Here is a 24,735-nt window from a genome sequence, read left to right as displayed (position 1 = left end):
TGATCTCTGTACAGATCCACACATCTCTGATAAACGGCCGTCCCAGCGCAGATGATCTGACCCCAGAACTGCTGGAGTTCACGTCTGCGCGATACATCCGTCTGCGTCTGCAGAGAATACGCACGCTCAACGCTGACCTCATGACCCTCAGCTACAGAGACCCTAAAGATGTAGATCCCATCGTCACCCGACGGGTATGAAGCACATCTGATCTGCTGTGGTCCTGAGCCTTATTACAAAACAAAACGCCTGAAAACGTCATCTTTCTCTCTTGTTTTCAGTATTATTACTCCATCAAAGATATCTCCGTGGGTGGAATGTGTATCTGTTATGGCCACGCTCAGAGCTGTCCGTGGGATCCTGTTACCAAGGTAACCGAGCACACGCTGGAGCAGAAGCTGTCAATCATGTCAAGTGATTTTCATTTCCTCTCCACTGTGTGATGTGTCTCATTGTCTTCTCGTTTGTGTGGTTTCTTGCGACAGCTCACAGGATATTTTTGCTCATCCCTCTCCCTCCTGCTGTTTGTTGTGTGTCTCATTGTGTTCTCGTTTGTGTCTTCTCAGAAGCTGCAGTGTGTGTGTGAGCACAACACTTGTGGTGAGAGCTGTAATGAGTGTTGTCCTGGATATCATCAGGAGCCGTGGCAGGCCGGAACACTTTCAGAGGGAAACACATGCAAGAGTACGACACACACACACAAAACACTGCGTGTGTAGTATCATATTTTTCGTTGCATTTTGTTGTGCAATGTAATGTGATAGTTCATCCAAACACAAACTAAAGAAACACACTTTACACCCATCAGAGTGTAACTGTCACAATAAAGCGGACGACTGTTACTACAATCAGACGGTGGCTGATCTGAAGCTCAGTATGAACACAAACGGTCAGTTTGTGGGAGGAGGTGTGTGTGTTAACTGCTCACACCACACCGCTGGGGTCAACTGCCAAACATGTGCAGACGGATACTACAGACCACACAAGGTACCTGCTCTTCTCTCTCTCACTAGAAATGTGCTGAGAAGCGTCTGAGCTTAAGTTATAATAACGTGATGTTAAATATCACCGTTGAGACGGTTGTTGTATTTGTCATATTGTCCTGTATGACAGGTGTCTCCGTACGCTGATGAGCCGTGTGTTGAGTGTCAGTGTGATATGAGAGGATCCATGAGTCCCGTGTGTGTCAGAGATGATAATCACACAGATCCACACACAGGTCTGTCTCTACGCTTCTGCTACAGCTCACGCGCGTTCTGTCTTTTGTCGATGGGAACATGAAAACCATCATTTATTTGAGCTGGTTATTTCTGTGTCGTGTAGGTTTGTCTGCAGGTCAGTGTTTGTGTAAAGAGGGTTTTGCTGGTGATGAATGTGATCGCTGCGCCTTCGGATACAGAGATTTCCCATCCTGCACTCGCTGTGAATGTAACCTGGACGGAAGTCTCAACATCGACCCCTGCAGAGAGTGTGTGTGCAAGGTAAGAAACACACATCCATCATCACCTTTCTAAAGCATAAAAACACATCTAATGCATCTGCTTACCTTCTCTTCATCTGTGTGTGTGTGTGCAGGCTAACGTGATGGGCTCAAACTGTGACCTGTGTAAGCAGGGCTTCTTCAACCTGCAGGCCCATAATCCTGAAGGATGTACTGAGTGTTTCTGTTTTGGCGTGTCGGACGTGTGTGAGAGCTCAATCTGGTTCACTGGCTCGGTATATTCAAGCACACTCACACACACACACTGTTTGTTTTTATACATTGTGGGGAGAAGGACTTTGGTCAAATGTATTGCTTTCATAAGATAACTGTGGTTAAGGACATTTATGAGTTATTGATGTGTACTGTCAGGTGGAGCACAGAGACGGGTTGCTCCTACGTTCTCTTCAGACTCCCAGCACCTTCTCACTTCCTGTCTCAGAGGACAACCTCATCGTGTCTAACTCTACAGCGACCGCAGGCGTGCTTTCAGTGTGGTCATGGGCCGCTCCAGAATCCTTCCTCAATAACAAGGTGACCTGCAGTTATAAGACTTCTACACGTGTGTGCGTTAAAACAGACACACTCGTGACACAGCGTCTGTCTGTCATGAATTCACACTAAACCATTAGAACCGTCACCATCATCAGATCACAGACACGCTGAATGAGCCGCGTGTTGACATTTAAGTTTTTAAATAAATATTTAATGAGATTGAGTTGTTGTTTATCACTTGCGTGTTCTTGTAGACTATGATGATATTGAGTCATCAGTCACTGAATCTTTTTAAACTCATAAACGCTTTGACTGTGTGTAGCTGACATCCTACGGAAGTTTCTTGAACTACAGCGTAGCCTACGACATACCCGAGGAGAACGAGGACAAAACGCTTCCTGCTCATTTCAGTGTCATTATTGAGGTACATTTACTTCCATAATTTGATTTAGTCAAATATGAATTAGGGATGACCTTGAGCTCTCGGTTGTTTCTTCAGGGTAACGGTCAGACGCTGAGACAGACGCAGTCGACTGGTGCGGTGTTGAGCGCTCACCATCAGCAGCACGTCTCACTGCAGGTCGCGCCCCACGCGTTCACAGACGCTCGCAGCGGACGCAGGGTTCAGAGAGATGAGTTAATGACAGTACTGGCTGACGTGGCTGCGCTCCGGGTTCGAGTCGAGCTGGAGGACAGCGCTGAAGGAACACTCAGGTGAGACACACGCACACATGACAGCTGTGACATTACACTTGTTTTCAGGGTTTGGATCAAAGTCTCTCAGAGGGTTGTAGTGTTCTTATTTATTGAAGTATGTTTGAGTTGTCAATAAATCTGTGTTTTCTCCTGTCAGGCTGAGCTCTGTGTCTTTAGGTGTTAGAGATAAAAGGATCTCTCCAGATGTGGAACAGTGTGAGTGTCCCTGGGGATATTCAGGCTCTTCATGTGAGGTAAGAAAAGAGAGCAGAATCATCCACATTACTCTTTGAGGTTTGTTGGGTTGTTTTGAACCCAGCGCTGTCTCTCTCTCGTCAGTACTGTATTTCTGGGTTCTATCGAGTCGGAGGGATTTTGTTTGGAGGAAACTGTCTTCAGTGCGAATGCAATGATCACGCCACAGAGTGTGACATCACCGGAGAGTGTTTGGTGAGTGTTTGGTGTTATATTTGTGCTGGATGTTTTGGGACGATTGGTTAACATGAATCAAACTGATGTTTCAATGTCTTCTGTTGTAACTGTGATTTGTCCGTCAGGGATGTGAACACAACACTACAGGAACTCACTGCGATCGCTGCCTGCCAGGTTTCTATGGCGACCCCAGCGAGGGCACGCTGGATGACTGCCGGAGATGTGCGTGCCCGCTGACACTGGCATCTAACAAGTGAGGAACTGTGTGTTAATGTCTCCTCTGAATCATTCAGAACCCTTCTCTCGGGAGGCGGGGAGCTCTTTTGTGTGTCTGAATGTTTGTGCTGTTTCTCACAGTAACTCCAACCGTCTTCATTTGAAAAGCATGACGATTAAACACACATTCACACACACCAGAAGAAAACCTGTTGTGCAATTGTCTTTATATAAAGAGATGTGAAACATTTCCTGTGTAAATTCAGTTCATGACCGGTGACACAGAACGTAACATTCTCTCATTTTTCCCGTGCTCAGTTTTAGTCCCACATGCACACTGCAGACCCCCGGTGACTACACATGTGACCAGTGTCAGCTGGGATACGCTGGACACAAGTGTGAGAGGTACAAGATTCGTGCATTCGCCTCCTTTAATAATCATACATCACATGTTTAAGTGACATGATAAACCCTCTCGTCTCCTCCTCAGGTGCGCTAACGGTTACTTCGGCGACCCGGCGGTCCCGGGACAGAGGTGTTCTGTGTGTGAGTGTAATGGAAACGTGGATTCCTCCGAATCGGGTCACTGTGACGCCCTCACAGGAGAGTGCCTCAAATGTTTGGGTCACACGTCGGGTCGGCACTGCGAACGCTGTCAGGACGGTTTCTATGGCGACGCTGTGACTGAGAAAAACTGCCAGCGTGAGTTTAATCCCATTCCCTTTCCTTCAGTCAAATTGTTCTCATTTTATTCTATAGATATGAGCTGTAGGGACTCTGTCTAGAGGACAAACTTGACATGAATGACTTCGTATTAACGCGTGTCTTTGATCATATTTGTGTCTCCACAGCCTGTGGTTGCTATGGTAACGGGTCCCTGTCCGCCGTGTGTAACGTGATCACGGGTCAGTGTGACTGTAAGCATGATGTTGTGGGACAGACATGTGACCGCTGCCAGGTACACCCTCCCTCACCATTGCACTCATGCCCTGCGTCCCAAATCGCCTACTTCCATACTATACAGTAGGCGAAAATAAGAATGAGTCACGAGTAGTATGTCCGAAACCTCATTATGCACAAAACAGTAGGCGAGAAATACCCGGATGGTTGACTGCTTCCGCCGAGACTTGTGTGCATCAGATGGACACTTCTCTGTCCCATGATGCAACGTGATCTGAGCAACGGTCACATTTCAAAAGTAAATCCATTAAAAAAAGCAGAAAACCTTAAAATGGGTGTCCGTTTGTTAAATGTAAGTACAGATTAATACATTTCTCCTGAATAAATTACTTTGTACCGACGCCTTCAGCTTGGTGTTAATAGGTCATAGGTCAAAGAGCACACGGGTTACATGACCATTAAACATGGCGGATGCAGTACGTCCAGTACCCCACACATACTATATAGAACGTTCTGTTTTAACGGTCTGTACGTACTGTCATAGTATGGGACAGGCACACTTGGGGATGTTGTCAGTGTGTCTAAGTAAAGAACTTCATGTGAATGTGTGTTTCAGGACGGATATCACGGGATCAACAGCATAGACGGCTGCACGCCATGTGAATGTGACCAATCAGGGTCGCTGTCTGCGTCATGTGATGAGGAGGGGCGGTGCCAGTGTATTACTGGAGTGACGGGTGACAAATGTGAGCGTTGTGACCGCAGATACTACGACTTTAAAGAGAACGGCTGCACACGTAAGAATCATAGACAACTGCCAGTCTTACACATTAAAGCTGACACAAGTCATTAATGTCACGTTTGTTTGCGTCTGCTCCAGCGTGTGACTGCGCACACACACACGGGAACTGTAACGCAGAGACGGGCGAGTGTATCTGTCCCCCTCACACACTCGGACCAAAGTGTGAAGAGTGTGAGACGGACCACTGGGGTCATGACACTGTGTTCGGCTGTACGGTACGACCCTTATCCTGTGATGTTATGAATGTACCGTGGTACCGCACAGTTTTTTAATGCTAACTCTCTCCAGGCGTGTAACTGCAGTGTCGTGGGCTCCAGCGTGTCTCAGTGTGATCTGTTATCGGCTCAGTGTGCGTGTAAACCCCAGTTCTCGGGATTAATGTGTGATCACTGCGCACTGGGCTACAAAAACTTCCCAGAATGCACGGCATGTAACTGCAATCCCAACGGCACGCGGGAAGAGTTCTGCGATTGGACGCTGGGCGTATGCGGATGTGAAGATCAAGGCCGGTGTTCCTGCAAGGTGGCGATACGAGCGCTGTGAAGCTCAGTTGATGTGTTGATGTGTTCTTGTTTGTGTTGAATGTTTGTTGTTTGTGTCTCAGGAGAATGTTGGCGGTGTTGGATGTGATGAGTGTCAGAGCGGCACGTTCGGTCTGTCACCTCAGAACCCGTCCGGCTGCAGCCCGTGCTTCTGTTTGGGTGTTTCCAGCGAGTGTGAGGAGATGAGCGGTCTGGTGCGAGTGCCGGTGAGCAGCAGCACACTAATATTTTCTCATCAAACTTGAAATGAAATGAACCGCAGACTGACGGCTGACGTTCTCGTGATGTTTGTTCAGATCACTCTGGGTTCAGATCCGGCTCTTCTGCGTGTGGTGTCTCAGAGTGACCTGCAGGGGACGCTGGAGGGAGTTTACTACACAGATAATGATATGCTGTTAGACGCATCTCACGTCCACAGTCTGTCCATCCTCAACGGTCCATTTTACTGGAGATTGCCCCAACAGTACCACGGTAACAAGGTACAAGCCCTGCAGAAATACACTCATATGACTGATGCTGAACATCACTGTGTCTGTTAGTCTGACGTGTTTTCTGTCCTCTCAGCTGTTATCATACGGAGGAAAGCTCTCGTATACGGTGGCGTTCTTTGCTCGTGAGGGCGTCGGACTGGCCAATCACGAGCCTCAGATTCAGATGAGAGGCGGACACTTGCGGAAACTGGTCATCTATACCGATCTCCCGGTGCCGGAGAACGGTATCCGCAGCAGACAGGAGGTTCCTCTGACAGAGGTGAGGATCTGTGGACAGATGGTTTGTGTGTGTGTGTGTGTGTGTGTGCGGGTCATCTGACTGTGATTCTTCTCTCATCTGTGAGCAGCACAAGTGGAAATATTTCAACTCTGTGTCTGAGACGGCTGTGAGTCACACGGACTTCATGTCTGTTCTGAGTAACGTGGAATACATCATCATCAAAGCGTCATACGGCAGCGGGCTACAGCAGAGCAGGTGTGTGTGTGTGTGTGTGTGCGTTTTAATCATTCGAGTTAAGAGTAAACATTTGATCATTTAAATCGACTTTATATATGAAACAACATTTCCCAAATGTATGATGTTTTATTCAGTGATATGGATCATATACCGTGGACTCTGATGTTATTGGTTAATATTTCTGTGAAATAGCAAAGTTTAAAATGATTCTATTTTGATAAAGGATGACTCTAATATCTCACTTCAACATGAATAAGCACATTTGGATGTCATGTGAACTTATGACTTAATATTTGCGTCTGTCTGTAGGATCTCTAATATCTCCATGGAAACAGCAGTGGACGCAGAGGAGTTTGATGGTGGCCAGGTGGCGCGGCTGGTGGAGACGTGTGAGTGTCCGCCGGGATACGCTGGACTCTCCTGTCAGGTGACATCTCATATTATTCATCATGTCATAACTGTTGAGTTTACTCGCATGATGAATGTAATCAATAACTCTTGTTTCATGTTTTTACCCATGATGCTGTGTGCTACAGGAGTGTGCTCCGGGATATTACCGTCAGCCCGTGTCAGAGCTGGATATGAAGGGAAGAAACAGACCCATCATTCAACCCTGCGTCCCGTGTCAGTGTAACAATCACAGTCTGTCATGTGACCTGGACACGGGCAAATGTTGGGTGAGTTTCATTTAATGTGGTGATTCGGAAGACAGAGTCCATCTGATGTTTCAAGTCATCATCCATTCATCTGTTGTGAATCAGGGATGTCAACACAACACCGCAGGAGATCGTTGTCATGTGTGCGGCCCAGGGTATTATGGGAAGGTGCAGGGGTCCATCAGCGACTGCTCGCTGTGTGCTTGTCCACTGAGGGGTCAGAGGTCAGAACACAAGACACCATGAGCTATTCTGTACCAACAATTCGTTACAATATAACAAAACATAAAAGTTGATGTAGTTTATGATACAACGTATCAGTCTCAGCTCAGTCAGATTAAAGGAATACAACAAACTGTTAAGTTTAAACTGTAAAGTGACAGTGTATATATACAGATTGATTGATTGTGATGTTGTGTTTTGTGTGTAGTTTCAGCTCGACGTGTGAGTTGGAAGGCGCTGGTGATTTCCGCTGTGATCGCTGTGATGAGGGTTACGAGGGACGTTACTGTGAGAGGTGAGGTCATTTGACATTAATACACACACAGAGATGACTGGTATGTTTCATGAAGTCGAACACACTATATAACACACTTCCTGTGTCTCTCAGGTGTTCAGTGGGTTTCTACGGTAACCCCTCGGCTCCAGGCGGCCGGTGCCAGCCGTGTCAGTGCAGCGAGGCGGGCTCTGTTCATGGTGTGTGTGATGCACACACGGGAAAGTGCGAGTGTAAGGTCGGGGTCAGGGGTCGTCTGTGCGACCTGTGTGAGGAGAGACACGTTCTCATTAACGACCAGTGTGTGTGTAAGTGACCTCAGACTTCTACTTCCTGTTTGTGTGAGCTGCTTCCTGTTTGTGCGTTAATGGGCGTGTTTCTCCCGCAGCGTGTGACGACGACTGCACCGGTGTTCTGCTGGATGATCTGGATGCTTTAGAAAGATCCATCACGTCTCTGAACCTGACCGGCGTCGTTCTCGCACCCTACAGTCAGCTGTTGACTCTAGAGAACCAGACTAGAGAGGTGAAGGTGTGTGTCAGGACCTTGTTAGGTCACTATGGACTACCTTATGCTGCACAATTTTGCTCTTGAGTATTCGAAACGGATTTGACAGTTTGCTCCTCTAAATGAACATGATTTGTTTTGAACAAATGAAGTCATAACTCGCCGTGTGTTTTTGTTATGGCAGAGTTTGATGTCCTGGGAGCAAACGCCAAACTACCAGCTGACCACAGGAGAGGAAAACCTGAGCAACATCACCGTTCACATCACTGAGCTACAGCAGCAGGTACCACTCGCATCCTCACCATATCCATGACGATTCAGCCCGATGATGCTGTGATGTCATTCCATGTGTGTGTTTCTTCATGTGCAGGCCGAGAGTGTGTTTGGTCACAGTGTTGATGTCATGACGACCTCGCAGAAGAGACTCGCTCAGGGCAGAGAGACGCTGGACTTCATCAATGATTTTCACTCACACATTCAGAGTGAGAACCTCTTCTTTACTCAAGGACCTCATTACATCACAGACGCATCTGATTGGCTAACCTTCTCTGATTGGTCCAGGTCTGATGGAGGAGGCGGGTTCAGTGAAGGAGACTGTGGATGAAGTTCTGGATGAGATGAATAGCACGTACCTGATGGAGGAGATAAGCATGACGCTGGAAAAGATGAGAGCGTTTGAGCTGACGTCCTGCGGTCTGAGAGCACAGAATGAACTCGGGTCTGATAACGGTTTCAATTCCGTCAATGCGCATTTCACAGTTTTCATACGACAGTAGTGTATTGGTTCCGTGTTTCATGGGTGTTTTATCCGTGCAGTGCTGCAGTGGTGGTTCTCAGGAGCGTTCAGGATGAGATATCACAGCCACAGCGTCACAACCACATCAAACAGGAGAACATCTCCTCGGTTCTCTCCAGACATCACCAGCAGCTCCTGGACGCTCGGGAGAGTCTGAACACGGCCATGGGTCACAGCAGCCAAACACAACATCTGCTGAAGGACATCCAGAGAAACCTCAACGAGTTCACAGTGAGTCGCACACGAGACATGATGAGCTTTACCTGTGAGAGAACACGTCTGAACTCGACCCTTCCCATGTGTCTCCAGGTCTCCAGGAACAACGTGAGTGATCTGACACAGGAAGTAGAAACACAGACGCAGGACGCTCAGGACCTGCTCACGGATGCTCTAGATACAGCAGAGAACATGAGTAACGGAACAGCCGTGAGTGATGTCTCCGCCCAGACCCCTGGTGTTCATTCCTGTTGTGTGTGTGGTGTGTTTTAGGAATGCTGCGTTTGTGTGTGTGTGCAGAAGCTGGAGGAGATGAAGTCTGATGTAGATCTGTTGAGCCCCGCTCTCAGGAAACATGTGGACACTTTAGTGATGGAGCTGACGGCGCGAGACGCCCTACAGCTGGTGTACAGAGCAGAAGATCACGCACAGAAGCTCAACACAGAGGCTCAGAACCTCAACAGGTGTGTGAGCTCATTCAGATCATCACAGAGGAACCACGCTGAAATGAACAACACGCAGTGAGTAAACGAGTGTTCTGAGAATAAGACTGGATGTGTTTCTGCTGTCAGATCTCTGTCTGAGGTGAGGTCTGCATCACTGAACGTCACCAGCATCACACAGACCAACAACAACATCAGAGCAGATATACAGCTGACTGAACATCTCGCCCGTGCGGCCTTTGAAAGTGCAGGCTCCGCCCTCAATCTGGTAAGACAACCAATCAAAGTCTTTGTTAGTAAGTTGAAAGGTCAGATGTGAGTTCGGCTCTTGTGTCTGGTCTGCTCATGTCTCTCTCAAGATTCAAGACTCAATGGTTTTTACGTTGCCAAAGCACAGAAAATTCAATATTCACAGTTTTACACAACAAATCTCTCCGTCTCTCCGTTTGTGTGTGTAGACCTCCGAGTCTCAGAAGTCACAGACGTCTCTTCAGATGGAGCTCAGAGGTTCTGGATGACAGCAGATATTTGAGGAATCAAACTGAATGTGAGCAGACACACACACACACACACACAGAATGTTTGAAGTGTGTATATGATGTGATGTTTGTGTTTGTGTGTTCAGGGCTGATGTTTAACACCAGTGAAGTCATCAGCAGATTGAATCTCACCACACGAAACCTTGAGAACTTCACACAGCTGCTGCCAGACGCCCTGATGATCTTCACAAGCCAAGCTAACCGTGAGTGAACTGTCTGTCTGCTGTGATCTGTGAGAATAATGTGATTCTCAGACGCTCCTTGAATAAAAGCCAAATGATCCATCCATCTCGTTCTCAGACAGCAGAGCTGAAATTCTAGAAGCCAAACAGCAGGCAGAGGCGGCCAACACGTCTCTACAGAAAACTCTCCAGCGTTTGGAGGATTATAGCGTGAGGCTGAAGGAGGCGTGGTCTGCGGTCAGCTCAGCCAATGACAGCGTCAGGAGCTCTAGTGAGATGCTCAGAGACTCCGATGACACCAGTGAGTTTCTCAAACAAACTCTTGATTTACTTCACATGATTTATACCGAGAGATGTTTATGAAGTCTCATGTGGAGCACAGATATAACTAAAAGAATGACAGTTCATTCATAGCGATGTAACTATATCGAAATCTCACCTTGGTGTAATGCTTGAAGTACAATATTTGTTACGGTATTTGAAAAGACAAATAAAGACAAAAAGGGTGTTTACTAAACGACATCAGTGATGTACAAATTAGCCATGTCATATCCTGTCCTCTTTTCTCTAACCTGTATTCACAACTGTTGCCTTGATGTCTGAGGTATAGTATGAGATGAGTCAAATGAGATGTGTTAAAGGCCTATAATCGTTCATACAGTGATGTGACCTCAATAATATGGAGACAATCTTGCTATTGCCATTCCATGAAATTGATCATATTGTTACATCACTATTGATTCATAGTTGGTGTTGATGATTTTCTGATATTTTAATCATCTGTAATCCTGTCTCACCCTCAGCCAGTGCAGTCAGATCCACGCTGAACGACGCCCGTCTGCAGGCCGATCGACTCTTTGACCGTCTGAAACCTCTGCAGACGCTGGGCGAGAATCTGGGCCGAAATCTGTCAGACATCAGAGAGCTGATCAATCAGGCCCGTAAACAAGCCGCGTCTGTGAGTAACACATCATGATCTCTCTAAAACATGCCAGAGGACACACAGGTCACTGACACACAAGCGTTCCTCTCTGTAGATTAAAGTAGCCGTGTCTGCCGATCGAGATTGTGTCCGAGCGTACAAACCCGAAATAACATCCAGCAACTTCAACACGCTCACCCTGACGGTGAAGACCATGGAGCCGGACAATCTGCTCTTCTACATGGGCGGCAGTCTGACCGTAAGTCACCAGACATCCTTTGAGTTAGACAAACAACACTTAAGGGAGTTTTACATTTCTTCTCTTCACATCAGGAGGATTTCATGGCTCTGGAAATGCGTCATGGAAAGGTTTCATTCCTGTGGGATACTGGATCTGGATTCACTAAACTGGAATATCCAAACGTTCAGATCAACAACGAGAAATGGCACAGGATCAACGCCACGCGGTACGACCCTCACAGCACTCGTGTTCACACATGAACCCTTGTTTTTCAAGAGCACTCATTGGTTCTCACTGACTGTAGATGTCTAATGATCTGATTGGATATTTCTGTAGGTTTGGGAGACACGGCACTCTCACCGTTCAGCAGACGGACTCTGAACCCATGCCCACTGTGAAGACCACCGCCGCCGGTTCATCTACTGTCATGGACATGAATAAATCCAGCTGGGTGTTTGTGGGAGGTTTGGGCGGTCAGGTGAAGGTGAGCTCTTCGTCTGGTTTATTATAATGAGCTCTCATTTGTCTCCGTACGGTCTCGTCTCATTCCCTGTGTGTGTTTCTTCAGAAATCTCCAGCGGTGAAGATGACAGATTTCAAAGGCTGTATGGGAGAAGCATCACTCAATGAGAATAACATCGGTTTATGGAACTATCGTGAGAGAGAGGGAGAGTGTGGAGGATGTTTCATGAGGTGCGTACACACACACACACACACACACACACACACGAGGACACACAGACATCTGAATAAACATGTTCTGTGTCACGTGTAGCCTGCGGACAGAAGACACCTCATTTCACTTTGACGGCAGTGGATACTCTGTGGTGGAGAAGTCTCTGCGCTCAATGTCCACCAGCGTCGTCATGTTCTTCAAAACACTCTCTCCAAACGGACTGCTCCTCTATCTCGCCTCCAACGGCACGGTACGATCCTGCAATCTCAGAATCAGTATCAGTCATACATGTTTTTCTCATGTTTGTTTCACATATGTTCCTGTGTATGTGCAGAGAGATTTCTTATCCATCGAGCTGGTGGAAGGAAAAGTTCACTTGACCTTTGAACTGGGTTCTGGAGCTCTCACCCTGACCTCTAACAAAACGTACAACGCGGGCACCTGGTACCGCATCGCCCTGCAGAGAAACAGACGCAGAGGTGACTTTCTGACACCTCTCTAAACTCATGTTTCATGTGTTGAAGGGTTGAGTTTGTTATAAAGGTTTGTTCTGCAGGTCATTTATCAGTGATGGCGGCTGAAAATCCTTCTGAGCGAGAGGTCATGGAGGCGGAGTCACCGGGGTCGGCCTCTGACCTCAATCGCTCCGACCTGGACCCCATTTACATCGGTGGCCTACCCGCCTCTCGACCAATCAGGTAGGCTCGAGCACATTTGAAAAATGTCACATCCCATGTTGTTGGTAAAACTGAAGGTGTGAATGATTTCCGCAGAAGGCAGGTGGTCGCGCGCTCCTTCGTCGGCTGTATGAAGAATGTTGAGATCGCTCGTACAAACTTTGATCTGCTCAGAGAGTCCTATGGAGTGAAGAAAGGATGTGTGCTAAAGGTAATAACACATCATGACAGCAGGTGGCGCCACAGACGCGCTCGTTTTACAGCTGTCATCACCATATAAACACATCAAATAAAAATATAAAACAAATATACCATAATATATATATTTATAGAATTATTTTAAATAATATCATATATATTTCTCTCTATATTAGATATTTATAGCATAGAATAGAAATATGCAATAATATCAAATCTATTTTCTTAGATATATTATATAAAATGTTTATCAAACGTAATATAAAAATAGGAATTCAATAAAATAAAGATCTGATCTCTGTGATGTTTTAGCATTGTGAGACGATGACACTTGTGTATATTGTGTGTGTTTCAGCCCATTCGCAGTGTGTCAGCGTTTGGTGATGGTTTCCTGGAGATGCCCGCTGTCGTCATGGGTTTACACACAGAGGTCATGACCACATTCTCAACTAAACACGACAGCGGGATCATTCTAGCTGGATTCAGCAGAAGTGCAGGACGCTCGCGCGGACAGACACCGCAGCAGGTCAGTTGTGCATCACTCAGTGTTATTATGGGATGTCACCATTGATGTGATCCGCTGTGTGAGACAACACATCACTGACCCTCAGCTTTACATGTTTCTCATTTCGTCTCTCTGCCTCTCATCAGTCATTCCTGGCCGTGACGCTCGTGTCTGGCTCTGTGGAGGTCCGTGTGGGCGTGGCTGAGGGCGGGGCCGTGCACAAAGCTGTGGTCAAATCACGAAACGGCTCGTTCAGCGACGGACGGGAGCATTCTCTCATACTGCAGAGGAATAAGCGGTTAGTAGCTCATCCATTATAAATGTTCATCAGTAGATGAGACTGTATATTCATCAGTGTGTTTATACATCAGGAGCATCACAGCGTTTGTGGACGAGGAGAATCAGGCCACTGTGAAGTTGGGCTCATCTTCAGATAAATCTCTGACGCTGGGACGTCTCTGTATCGCTGGTGTTCCTGCAGGAGAGAGCATCACCGCCGGCCTCGACACAACACACTCATTCTACGGCTGTATCAGAAACATCGCTGTGGACGGAGTGTGAGGAAAACACACACACATATATTAGTGTTTGAACAATTATGAAACAAATAAACATGTTTTTATGAGGGCATATACTGTAAATGAGATGTAGAATGAACGTGAGAGGAATGAAATGTTTTTTATCAGGTTGTTGGATCTGTCCGCTGCTCTGCACTATGAGAATGTGGACATGGACAGCTGTTTACTACACGAGAGACCCAGACGTGTTATTCTGCCTGATGATGTGGAGGCGGAGCCGACACCTGACCCTGCTGCACGACCCCTGAGCCCTGATCCAGCAGAGGTCGAGGCCGTCGCAGCACACAGCACCAGTGTAAGCTACAGACTGATGTCACGAGTCATGCAAAATGACTATCATTCATGAATTTATAAGTGACTGATGTGATGACATTGTGTCACATTCTTCACATAGCAAACATCTGATGATGTGTTCATCATCTTTAAGCATGGTAGGAATGTCATGCGTGTCTAATGTCCTTAAATGGTCATGTTCCTTTGCTCAGTGCGTTGCCATGGATGACACAGGCAGCATCCCAGAATCCCACCAGTTTGGCCTGTCCAGACACAGTCACATGATCATGGGCTTCAAGAATAAGACTGTCAGAACCAGGTGAATGTTTTAACACACATCAGATAAACCAATCAGAATGACTCTCTGAATGAATCAGTGGACTCACGTGTGTTTGTGTGATCAGTTTTACAGTCGAGATGTCCGTACGCACTTTCTCTCCGAGCGGCCTTCTGTTCTACATGGCAAACGTCAACCAGCAGGATTACGCTGTGCTGCAGGTGCAGAACGGCCGTCCGCTGTTCTCATGTGATCTGGGCAAAGGTCCCGCCAGCGCTACGCTGCCCATCATCATCAGTGACGGACACTGGCACACCGTCAGTATCTCCTGCCTTCAAACAAACATTAACACTCATATACACACTGATGAGGAATACGCTTTAATCTGACGTGTGTGTGTGTGCAGGTGAGGGCTGAATTCAGCAAGAAATCTGTGATGGTCAGTGTGGACGGCTCAGACTCTGAACACGTCTCTTCTAAAGGACACACGCTCGACGTGGAGGGGAAGTTGTACGTCGGTGGACTTCCTGCAACATATACAGCCAAGAGAATCGGAAATGTAATGTGTGCTGCACATTATCCGTTTGAACAATACAAGTCGTCATCATCATGAGTCAGAATCTTCAAAACAGTGCTTGCTTTTATTTTAAACACAGTGCTTTGGTTTTTAAAGGAAGTTTTGTATTATGTGGAGCATCACCTGAAGTGTTCAGTTGTTGACAGATGTTTGTGTTGTGTAATTCAGGTGACACACAGTCTGGCGGGTTGTGTGCAGAACGTGATGTTTAACAGCGTCTTGATGAATCTCAGCAGTCCGGTGTCTTCTCATCTCACGGGTTCATGCTTCAGCAGAGTTCAGGACGGGACGTTCTTCAGCGGGAGAGGACACGCCGCTTTCAGTGAGCATTTACACAAACACCTTCACTAACACACACAGAGCGTATTACATAAGCTGTAATAAACCTTGTGTGTGTGTTGTCACAGTGAAAGAGGGGTATAACGTGGGCTCAGACGTGACGGTGAGTTTAGAGTTTCGCTCTACATCACAGGATGGAGTTCTGCTGGGGATCAGCAGCAGTAAGGTGGACGCTATCGGTCTGGAGCTCATCAATGGACAGGTGTGTGGCGCGCAGTGTTATGACACACAAACGCTTGAGTTTGACCGATATTCATGTTATTCTCACTGTCACAGGTGGCGTTTAATGTGAACAACGGCGCGGGACGCATCACGGCCACTAGCAGAGCTCGCGGGGTGTTGTGTGACACCCGCTGGCACACCGTAGTGGCCAAAAAGCAGAAACATAGTCTGAGCTTGACCGTAGACGGCGTTACCGTGACAACAGAGAACCCGTACTCATCATCCACCTCAGCCGAGACCAAAAACCCCGTCTATGTGGGGGGATATCCAGGTACTGGGCCATGTTACAGTAGAATTGTAATATTGACACACATCACAGTATGATCTGCCGTCAAGTCCACCTGGGCTTTATTTGACATGTTCGAGAATATAACACAGAAGCAGTGTAAACCAAACAAAACTATGAAGAATGCCCATCTATAAAATGCACAGACGGCTAGACATTTATCTTCTTTGTTTCAATTATAAAACAGCATGTAAAACTAAAATAACCTGGCAGAAGTTTGAGATGTGTCATCTAGAAATCAAAGTTTCCCAGTTGGTCGTTTATGAGAGGACTTAAAGACACGTTCTTTTATTATATTTTGAGTCTTTATATTATTAGGATTCATTTATCTCCATTATCATTAAGATCTGTTAGAGTGAGGATCAATAATGAGTTGTTTTTATCGTTTTACGGGTTCTGATTGTATTTTTCTTGTATTAAATGACAGCTGATGTGAAGCAGAACTGTCTGAGCAGCAGAGAATCATTCCACGGCTGTATGAGGAACCTGCGTTTGATGAAGGGTCACGTGACGGATGTTCTAGACTTCAGCTCAGCCTTCACGCACACGCTTGTGTTTCCTCACGCCTGTCCTGCTGACACTGCTTCACCTCTAATAATGCCATAACACACATACACAAATGTTGTCATTGTTGTGTTTAGACTTGATATTTTAATAAAATGAAGTGGATTTCTTAGTCAAATGAGTTTCTCGTGTTCCTCACGGTGAGAGCAACATTCCTTCACTATCTCACACATTCCAGAAGATACCGAGAGATAATGAAACTGCCAACAAGAGTTTAACAACCAGCTTTACAATGTCACACATCTCTCTCTTGCGTAACAGTGACTTACACTCCTGATGATGATGTCATGGTTTTATCATTTTAATTGGATTAGTGTTTCACAATCTGTGCTTCATCCAAATATTACAACATTCATGAAACCAAAGGTAGTGCTTACACATCAGAGCACCTGCTCGATCCACAGCTTGATTTTTGTTTAAGAACTAATAATACTCAAAGAGGGCTGACCTTCACATGTTTACAACACACTAATCATCCATTTCACTCGTTCGTTCATCATAAACCAAAAACATTCAGCGCAAAACAAACTCACTTGGCAATATTAATAACAATGGTTCTGTAAAAAAACAAACTAAACTAACAGAGCAGAAGTGTTTAAACGTGTCCTCCATCATCAGTGTAACTGTTCTCCAGAAGCTTCAGATGTGTGTCCAGTGTGTATTTGTTGGCATTAATATTGGCACAGATTCATTAGGTCATATATTCATCTGTGGGGTGAATGTCATGAAAACAGCCAACATAACCCTCCCTGTGTTTTTGTTTAGGATTCACATCACTGGATTTCTATCATGTCACATGCGATGAACATAAAACAAACCGATGACATTCTCGTCTGATGCTTGGAATATGATCGTGAGATTCACCCGCGATTGATTCTCTCATCATATGTTCACATGGCTCAATTAGAAACATGCAGCGTATAGAAACAATAGCAAACTGTCATGATACACTAGTGGATAAATTAATGTTATAAATATGTTTATGTACACATGCTCTTCTGTACACAAACGCGCGTACGCTTCAGGTTTGGCACCAGACAAACTCAATGACCAGCATCGGTCTTCAGGGCTCAGCGTTTCAATCACCTCCAGACACACGTGCTTCACGTCTGGAGAGCCTCAGCAGCAGAGTTCAGAGGTTCTGACGTGTCGTCTCAGACGGGCCGAGATTTTAAAACCCATTCACAATGAGGATTAACACCATAAACATCCAGTAAATAAGTGTCTGGATCCAGACAGCGCTCTCCTGCAGTAAACACAGAGCAATGCAGTAATCATTATGGGATGTTTGGGGCTGTATCACCAGTCACATCATCTGTGTGAAGCAGCAGATGGTGCTCAACTCACCGATATTTCCTCCGACCTCAAAGAGAAACTGTTTGTGTCGCCGAGTGCCGACTCGTCTGAAGAGAAGAATCATTCATCAACACAAAAACATGGGAACTCTCTCAACATTGATGAAGGTCGATGTCTGTTCACTCACGAGTTCTCCACGTCAAACCGCGCCATGATGTCTCTCGCCCTCATCTCGCTAGTCAGCTGAATCGCCGTGGAAACTTTGGCGTGAAGCGGCGCTTGAACTTTAATGACCCCGTCGAGAAGATCCGTGACCTCATTTCTGTCTTTGTCTTTCTCAGCGTTCCACCTCCTCAGTAGCTTACGTTTGGTTCTCTCTGACGTCGGTGTTTTCTTGCCTGTGGCGGCTTCATTCATCTTTCTGACGTGAGAAATCAAGAAACACGGCACCTGAGGACATGAAGAACATCCAGCTTTCTGATGTCATCACGCTCTTGTAGTGTATTTGGTGTAAAGTCAAGTGTTTGTTGTGTGAATGTTCTCACCGTCCACAGCAGGTCCTGATGTTTAATGAGCTGTCGTACGAGATGAGCTGAACCCACGGCTCCCTGCATCTCCTCCTGTCGGGCGTTCTTCCCACGGAAGATGAAGAGATTCGGTGCTACGATCATAGAAACATTCCACAAACTCATCCTGTTCTTGTCTTCAAACGCCACCACCTTACTGAGGAACTCCAGAAGAGCCTGTGAAGAAACACAACACAAACGTGTTCTCGTGTGCCATTACTGACGACACACTGACCTGCCATCTGTACTGGCTTTATAATGAGTGACTGACAGCTGTCAATCACAGAGAGCTTGACTCACTGTTCGTTTGTAAAGTTTAAACCTTCCTCCTGCTCATTAATGAATAATCACACGTGAACATCCTAACAACCACGAACCACAGACCACGCACTGCTGCATTTAAGGGAACATCCATTAATGATGGGGCTGCTTAAGATTTAGAACGTTAAAGTTTTACTAAATTCATTTAACATACAGTCATTTATAGTCTGTTTAATGTTTGACTTGTGTTTCTCATTTATCTTAAATGTGTGATTCACAGTGATAACCACTGTGTGTGCGCATCCGTGTGTGTGTCTATGTGTGTTAGTACGCCGATAGGGACACGCCCACATACGGAACAATCCACACAAGTGTGTGTGTGTGTGTGTGTGTGTGTGTCTGTCTTCTGTGTTTCACCTTTGTTGTTTTAACTTGAATAAACTTACATGTTTTGCTTCTAGTCAATATGTTTCATGTTCAGCTGCTTTGTAACTATGAAAATTGTAAAGAAGACGCTATATAAATAAAGTTACTGTACCAAACAAACCTTAAGCGTGTCTCTGTTTGCTTCAGGAAGAAGCATAATGAGAAGATGAAGAGCCTGAATCTGATGTTTAGGTGACGTGATGTCTGAAAGAGAGAAAGTGTCAACACACAAGAGCGGTCTTCACCATATCAACAGCTATTGAAAATGTTCAAAATAAAACTCTCAGTTCATCTTTAGGGTTTTCTCTCTTTTGGTCAGTGAATCACAGAGTAGGGCAACAAAGAGAGAGTCTGTAGCCATTGCGATGCCGACTTATTTACAATATTACCAGCATGAGTGTATATGAAGAGACGTGTTGTACTGACTCTGAGCAGCGGTGAACGCCGGCAGGTGTTGTTGCGTCAGCAGAGGATACGGCAGCTCACGTATGAACATCTTCAACAAACCCGCAGCATCATTCTGACGAACTTCATCCCAGTTGAATCGATCTTCATAAAACTTCAACTCCAACTCCTGACGCAAGTGCTGCGCACAACAGAGAAACACACATTCAACAGCAGTGCGTGTAGAATCACTCGTGAGAATCCAGCTCGATTGTTTATGGATGTGTCACATGCGGCCGACACTCAACTGGTCTTGAAAGTTCAGTGTGTGTTTGACAGCCGTCTAACACACACACACGTGAGCAATGAATCTTTACCTTCACTCTGGCGGCTGATCCGGGAACCCTCAGAATTCCCTCAGTCTGTAAACCCGTCTGTTCCAGTTTAGACAACAACTGCAAACACACACACAACCGCATGTCATCTGCACGTGTAAGTGATAATATGAGATATCAGCTGTCACAGATGTCTGTGATGAAACACCATCATGTGTCAGGTGGTCTTTGACTTTATCTAAACACTTGTCTCAATCACGTGACTCTGCAGGACATCCCGCTGGATTTCCTCACTAAATCTCTTAAAGCGCTCGACGCCTCCGTCGATTTACTTCAAAGACACGAGCAGCGGTCCGGATAACAAGAACGGGAACTTTCCAGATCTTCATGCGAGATGTTCCACTGTGGAAGAAAAGATGAGACACACACCTTCTTAAAAACAAGAGGAACTCTGGAGCCCGGATATTTCTTTTGGTCGTTGTCCAGCAGCGTGGGGAGAGGAACGCCGAAGATACCGCTCTCTGTGAAAACACAACATCAGCGTGTTTACTGTCACTGCTGACCCGTGACATGATGACTGACACACACACACACACACACACACCTCGAGCTTTACTCCACCACACGCGGCTCCTCTTCAGCTCGATGCCCAAGATGTCATAGAATGTGGTGAGCTCGATCAGAGAGATGTAGCCGATCTTCTTGATGTCTTCAGACGACAGATCATTCACTCCAGTCAAACCCTGTCTGGGCTTTATTACCTGAACAACAGAAACTCTGATGAATCACAATAATAACAACACAAGAATATCATAAATAAAAGAAAGATTCTCAGCATGTGTTGTGTCTGCGATGATGATGATGATGATGATGATAGGAGGTGAAACACACCTGTACATCATCTTTCTGAAACCTCCTGCAGTCCTGACACTCACGACCCTTCCGGTGAGCTCGAGCCGTCTCTGAGTACGCCACATCCACCGATAATAAGATCACCTCTGAAGAAGAGACACTCGACACATCAGACGCAGAACACTGAGACTGAGCTGCTGCTGGAACACACACAACAGACACACAATGACTCTGAGATGTGTTTGTGCGTTCAAAGACATGATGTTTGTGTGTTCGGCGTGATGATGTTTGTGTGTTCGGCGTGATGATGTTTGTGTGTTCGGCGTGATGATGTTTGTGTGTTCGGCGTGATGATGTTTGTGTGTTCGGCGTGATGATGTTTGTGTGTTCGGCGTGATGATGTTTGTGTGTTCGGCGTGATGATGTTTGTGTGTTCGGCGTGATGATGTTTGTGTGTTCGGCGTGATGATGTTTGTGTGTTCGGCGTGATGATGTTTGTGTGTTCGGCGTGATGATGTTTGTGTGTTCGGCGTGATGATGTTTGTGTGTTCGGCGTGATGATGTTTGTGTGTTGAGTCAAACCTTTGGGTGGATTCCACTGAGGCAGTTTGCGAGTGATCTGTCCGTTTGGAGAAACTGAAGGTGTCGGCTCGGCAGACTGCACAACAACACAACAAACATCTTCACTTACACTTTACACACCTCTCATGTTGTTCTATTATGTTTTGAATGAAAGCAGTTTGCTAAGAGTTAGAAAAGATGTCAGTTGTGATGCATGTTTGTGTTCAGCTGTGTTTTAGTCTGAATTTATTGGCTTAGATCTAATTTATCCGACCGTTTTCAATATGTAGCAATAAACAATGAGGTATCACTCAAATCGCAAGTCCAGTACGGTGTACCACAGGGCTCAGTCTTAGGGCCTATGCTCTTTGCATTATACATGCTACCTCTAGGAGATATAATAAGGCGACACGGAGTAAGCTTTCACTGTTATACTGATGATACGCAACTTTATGTTTCCTTGAAGCCTCATGAAACACAGCAATTCCATCGAATAGTGGAATGCATAGTCGATATAAAAAAGTGGATGAGTAGCAATTTTTTATTACTGAACTCGGACAAAACTGAAGTGTTACTTATCGGACCGAAAACTGCCCTACTTAACAACCAAGAATACTGCTTAACTATTGATGGATGTTCCATAAAACCCTCATCTTCAGCTAAGAATCTTGGCTTTATATTCGATAGAACTCTGTCATTTGAGAACCAGGCCGCCAACACCTGTAAAATTCTTGCACGTACAAAAAAGTATGAGCTTATTAGCCCGGTTCTGTCAACCTTGCACTGGTTACCAATAAAGCATCACATTAACTTTAAAATCATGCTTATTACCTATAAAGCCTTGCATGGTTTAGCTCCTCACTACTTGAGAGAACTTCTAACGTATTATAGTCCATCACGTGCACTACGCTCTCAGGCGTCAGGTCAGTTGGTAATACCTAGAATTTCAAAATCAAGTGCAGGCGGCAGATCCTTTTCCTATCTAGTGCCTAAATTTTGGAACAGTCTTCCCTGCACTGTCCGGGAGGCAGACACACTCTGTCAGTTTAAATCTAGACTAAAGACGCATCTTTTTAATCTTGCATACACTAGACTATCATAATATATATATTTCAAAGATCTAGGCTGCACTAGTTAGATCAACCGGAACCAGGAACACTTCCAATAACAACTGATGCATTTGTTGCATCAAAGAGTGCAGAACAGTCCTCTACTCTCAGCCAGTCTTGTCTCATTGTTCCAAGGTTACTAGAGCGGGCAGGATGCAGTCCAAGGTTACCGGAGCGGGCAGGGCGCAATCCATTCCCAGACCTGACAAATGCTGGACGAAGGACGTGGCGACTCTACAAAATCTCAGCTGCTATTAGATTATTAATGATGATCTTTTAAAAATATATTTTTAAAATGCCTTGTTGTGCAGAGGCAGCAGTTTTTGCCAGAGGGGAACTGGAATCCCCTGGTTAGGCCTGGTTTCCCTCTGAGGTTTCTTTTCTCCTCCAATGGAGTTTTGGGTTCCTCGCCACCGTTTGCCTGGCCGGGGGGGCTGCTAGAATTTGATAGTCTTATTTAATTAACGCTGCATATAGGAATATATTGTGTGTCTGATATTTGACCTGTGTTTTGACTTCCATAACCTTTTATGTTTTTCTTATAGTCAATGTTTTCTTGTACAGCTGCTTTGTAACAATGAAAATTGTAAAAAGCGCTATATAAATAAAGCTGACTTGACTTGACTTGACACTTCTGATTCTTAATCCAAACACATGCTGCGAGTCTGATATTATCTGAGCAGGAATCGTCTTCTGAACATGTTTAAACACATCTGTTGTTCTTCATAAGATTCCTGAGCATCGGATATTTAAAGCCACGCTGAGCAAACGGTCACAGCAGCTGCAGAAACAAACCCGTCTCTCTTTCTCTATTTTCAGAGGCGTCTGTCTGAGGCGTGCACTCACATCACACTGATTCATGACAAACTCACTTCTACACTGATTATTATACGTATAGAGATGTGAAATGCAAGGTTCATCATGTGCTCATTAACATAGAACTGCCCACTTTCCCCTGAGTGCTCACCGATGTGTCGGGTGTGGAGAACACGTCTCGCACGTGTCTCGCGGGTTGTCTGTTTCTCTTGCGTAGGGTCTGTGTGTAGTTATCCAGACGTTTCTTCACCATAGCGGCCTGTGAGTGTGTGAGCGTGGAGAGCAGAGCTTCCGTCGGGCCGTCGCTCTGTGTCCCGGACATAAGCGTGGAGAGCCCCGCCTCCTGAAGCCACTCCTCCTCAAGCTCCGCCTCTTAAAGAATCAAACCCACATTCTGTTCACAACACTCTTACTGTTCTCATGACAGAAACTGAATGAGAGAGAAAAAGGTTTGTTACGCACCATCCATGCTCCCTCTCTCCATCATCTCCTCGTGTTGTCCCGGAGCGTCCTCCTCGATGTTCTTCATCTCACTCCAGTAATCCTCCATCACATCCCGGGACATGGGCCGCTCCGAGGGGGGCACCGCCCCCGCCAAACTCATGCTGGCTATCCTCTGATACTGAGATACCCTGTCAAACATCACACACATCTGACATTCATTCGTTCGTTCAACACATCCTTATACTTATTTCTTCATCCTCATGTCAGTGTCAGTTTCTTCCTTCTTCTTCCATCAGAACACAACAGAAGATATTTTGAACACCATTGACTTCCATCGTATGAAGACAAAACCACTGAGATGTTTCTCTAAATATCTTCTGTTGTGTGCCACTGAAGAAAGACTCGCACACACATTTATAAACACACGAGAGAGAAGAAACCTGTTGTGTTTAAGACATGAATGATGCTCAGATCAGAATATCAGAGGGACACCGGCCAGTAAACAGCCACCTAGCAACCACACAGAACAGCATAGCAACCACACAGCAACCTAATAAACATCGTTTGAAGGTCCGAACATTTACATCACAATCTCAGCATCCCAAACTGAACCGCACAATGATCTACGATTTATTCACCAGAAGCGCAAAGCCTGAACAAAATCTCCACAACAAGTTTACTGGCAAGATGATGTTTGAAACATTTACTATAAATAAAATCACACATGTGTGACTGTTTAAAGTGAAGATGCAAGTCTCATTCACTTCATTCAGTGCTCCTCACATGTTCTATTGAAATATTGATCAGGTGAAATGAGCTGATGATGTTTAGAGAAAGAGAGTTATTGATCTCAGCAGAGCATCTGAATCCTGTTAGACACAACTTCATTCAACAGACACACATCCCATCATCACTGGAAACACCTGACAAACATCACGTTCATTCAGAGTGAGGGTTAAAAGTGGCTTTCTGTCTAATAGTGTCTGTCACAGTGACATCAGTCC

At 45.7% G+C, this 24,735-nt stretch overlaps 2 protein-coding genes across 2 annotated transcripts in view; one reads left to right on the top strand and one right to left on the bottom strand.

Annotated features, from left to right (window-relative positions):
- lama1 (laminin, alpha 1) overlaps positions 1–16,799 on the top strand; it is a gene marked incomplete at its 5' end in the record, with an annotated part of 23,367 nt that extends 6,568 nt beyond the window's left edge. Inside the window, 59 exons of the mRNA XM_079487948.1 lie at positions 15–194; positions 282–371; positions 567–684; positions 809–987; positions 1,114–1,219; positions 1,324–1,481; positions 1,576–1,716; positions 1,853–2,014; positions 2,298–2,399; positions 2,475–2,689; positions 2,829–2,925; positions 3,011–3,121; positions 3,229–3,356; positions 3,638–3,724; positions 3,810–4,021; positions 4,171–4,277; positions 4,836–5,016; positions 5,100–5,236; positions 5,310–5,543; positions 5,626–5,769; positions 5,860–6,042; positions 6,128–6,313; positions 6,402–6,529; positions 6,821–6,938; positions 7,048–7,188; positions 7,273–7,391; positions 7,598–7,684; positions 7,778–7,971; positions 8,052–8,194; positions 8,355–8,453; positions 8,541–8,652; positions 8,732–8,888; positions 8,987–9,197; positions 9,276–9,392; positions 9,483–9,646; positions 9,755–9,940; positions 10,084–10,172; positions 10,251–10,367; positions 10,465–10,647; positions 11,150–11,304; positions 11,384–11,527; positions 11,602–11,735; positions 11,846–11,993; positions 12,078–12,202; positions 12,285–12,435; positions 12,520–12,664; positions 12,742–12,883; positions 12,959–13,073; positions 13,416–13,586; positions 13,712–13,863; positions 13,937–14,122; positions 14,252–14,438; positions 14,629–14,735; positions 14,821–15,010; positions 15,100–15,252; positions 15,439–15,592; positions 15,678–15,811; positions 15,886–16,102; positions 16,545–16,799. Coding sequence (XP_079344074.1) covers positions 15–194; positions 282–371; positions 567–684; positions 809–987; positions 1,114–1,219; positions 1,324–1,481; positions 1,576–1,716; positions 1,853–2,014; positions 2,298–2,399; positions 2,475–2,689; positions 2,829–2,925; positions 3,011–3,121; positions 3,229–3,356; positions 3,638–3,724; positions 3,810–4,021; positions 4,171–4,277; positions 4,836–5,016; positions 5,100–5,236; positions 5,310–5,543; positions 5,626–5,769; positions 5,860–6,042; positions 6,128–6,313; positions 6,402–6,529; positions 6,821–6,938; positions 7,048–7,188; positions 7,273–7,391; positions 7,598–7,684; positions 7,778–7,971; positions 8,052–8,194; positions 8,355–8,453; positions 8,541–8,652; positions 8,732–8,888; positions 8,987–9,197; positions 9,276–9,392; positions 9,483–9,646; positions 9,755–9,940; positions 10,084–10,172; positions 10,251–10,367; positions 10,465–10,647; positions 11,150–11,304; positions 11,384–11,527; positions 11,602–11,735; positions 11,846–11,993; positions 12,078–12,202; positions 12,285–12,435; positions 12,520–12,664; positions 12,742–12,883; positions 12,959–13,073; positions 13,416–13,586; positions 13,712–13,863; positions 13,937–14,122; positions 14,252–14,438; positions 14,629–14,735; positions 14,821–15,010; positions 15,100–15,252; positions 15,439–15,592; positions 15,678–15,811; positions 15,886–16,102; positions 16,545–16,723 — 8,712 coding nt within the window. The 3' untranslated portion in view covers positions 16,724–16,799. The remainder of the gene's footprint in view (positions 1–14; positions 195–281; positions 372–566; positions 685–808; positions 988–1,113; positions 1,220–1,323; positions 1,482–1,575; positions 1,717–1,852; positions 2,015–2,297; positions 2,400–2,474; positions 2,690–2,828; positions 2,926–3,010; positions 3,122–3,228; positions 3,357–3,637; positions 3,725–3,809; positions 4,022–4,170; positions 4,278–4,835; positions 5,017–5,099; positions 5,237–5,309; positions 5,544–5,625; positions 5,770–5,859; positions 6,043–6,127; positions 6,314–6,401; positions 6,530–6,820; positions 6,939–7,047; positions 7,189–7,272; positions 7,392–7,597; positions 7,685–7,777; positions 7,972–8,051; positions 8,195–8,354; positions 8,454–8,540; positions 8,653–8,731; positions 8,889–8,986; positions 9,198–9,275; positions 9,393–9,482; positions 9,647–9,754; positions 9,941–10,083; positions 10,173–10,250; positions 10,368–10,464; positions 10,648–11,149; positions 11,305–11,383; positions 11,528–11,601; positions 11,736–11,845; positions 11,994–12,077; positions 12,203–12,284; positions 12,436–12,519; positions 12,665–12,741; positions 12,884–12,958; positions 13,074–13,415; positions 13,587–13,711; positions 13,864–13,936; positions 14,123–14,251; positions 14,439–14,628; positions 14,736–14,820; positions 15,011–15,099; positions 15,253–15,438; positions 15,593–15,677; positions 15,812–15,885; positions 16,103–16,544) is intronic.
- arhgap28 (Rho GTPase activating protein 28) overlaps positions 16,757–24,735 on the bottom strand; it is a gene marked incomplete at its 5' end in the record, with an annotated part of 14,243 nt that continues 6,264 nt past the window's right edge. The window contains 13 exons of the mRNA XM_079487761.1: positions 16,757–17,927; positions 18,029–18,084; positions 18,165–18,427; positions 18,523–18,720; positions 19,352–19,434; positions 19,657–19,816; positions 19,992–20,069; positions 20,379–20,470; positions 20,554–20,710; positions 20,841–21,001; positions 21,384–21,459; positions 23,439–23,659; positions 23,750–23,919. Coding sequence (XP_079343887.1) covers positions 17,836–17,927; positions 18,029–18,084; positions 18,165–18,427; positions 18,523–18,720; positions 19,352–19,434; positions 19,657–19,816; positions 19,992–20,069; positions 20,379–20,470; positions 20,554–20,710; positions 20,841–21,001; positions 21,384–21,459; positions 23,439–23,659; positions 23,750–23,919 — 1,807 coding nt within the window. The 3' untranslated portion in view covers positions 16,757–17,835. The remainder of the gene's footprint in view (positions 17,928–18,028; positions 18,085–18,164; positions 18,428–18,522; positions 18,721–19,351; positions 19,435–19,656; positions 19,817–19,991; positions 20,070–20,378; positions 20,471–20,553; positions 20,711–20,840; positions 21,002–21,383; positions 21,460–23,438; positions 23,660–23,749; positions 23,920–24,735) is intronic.

Source organism: Barbatula barbatula, assembly GCF_947034865.1.
Source record: "Barbatula barbatula genome assembly, chromosome: 23".
In the NCBI taxonomy this organism is placed as follows: domain Eukaryota; kingdom Metazoa; phylum Chordata; class Actinopteri; order Cypriniformes; family Nemacheilidae; genus Barbatula; species Barbatula barbatula.
The sequence above is the reverse complement of the archived record's forward strand: the minus strand, read 5'-3'. Positions and strand labels throughout refer to the sequence as shown.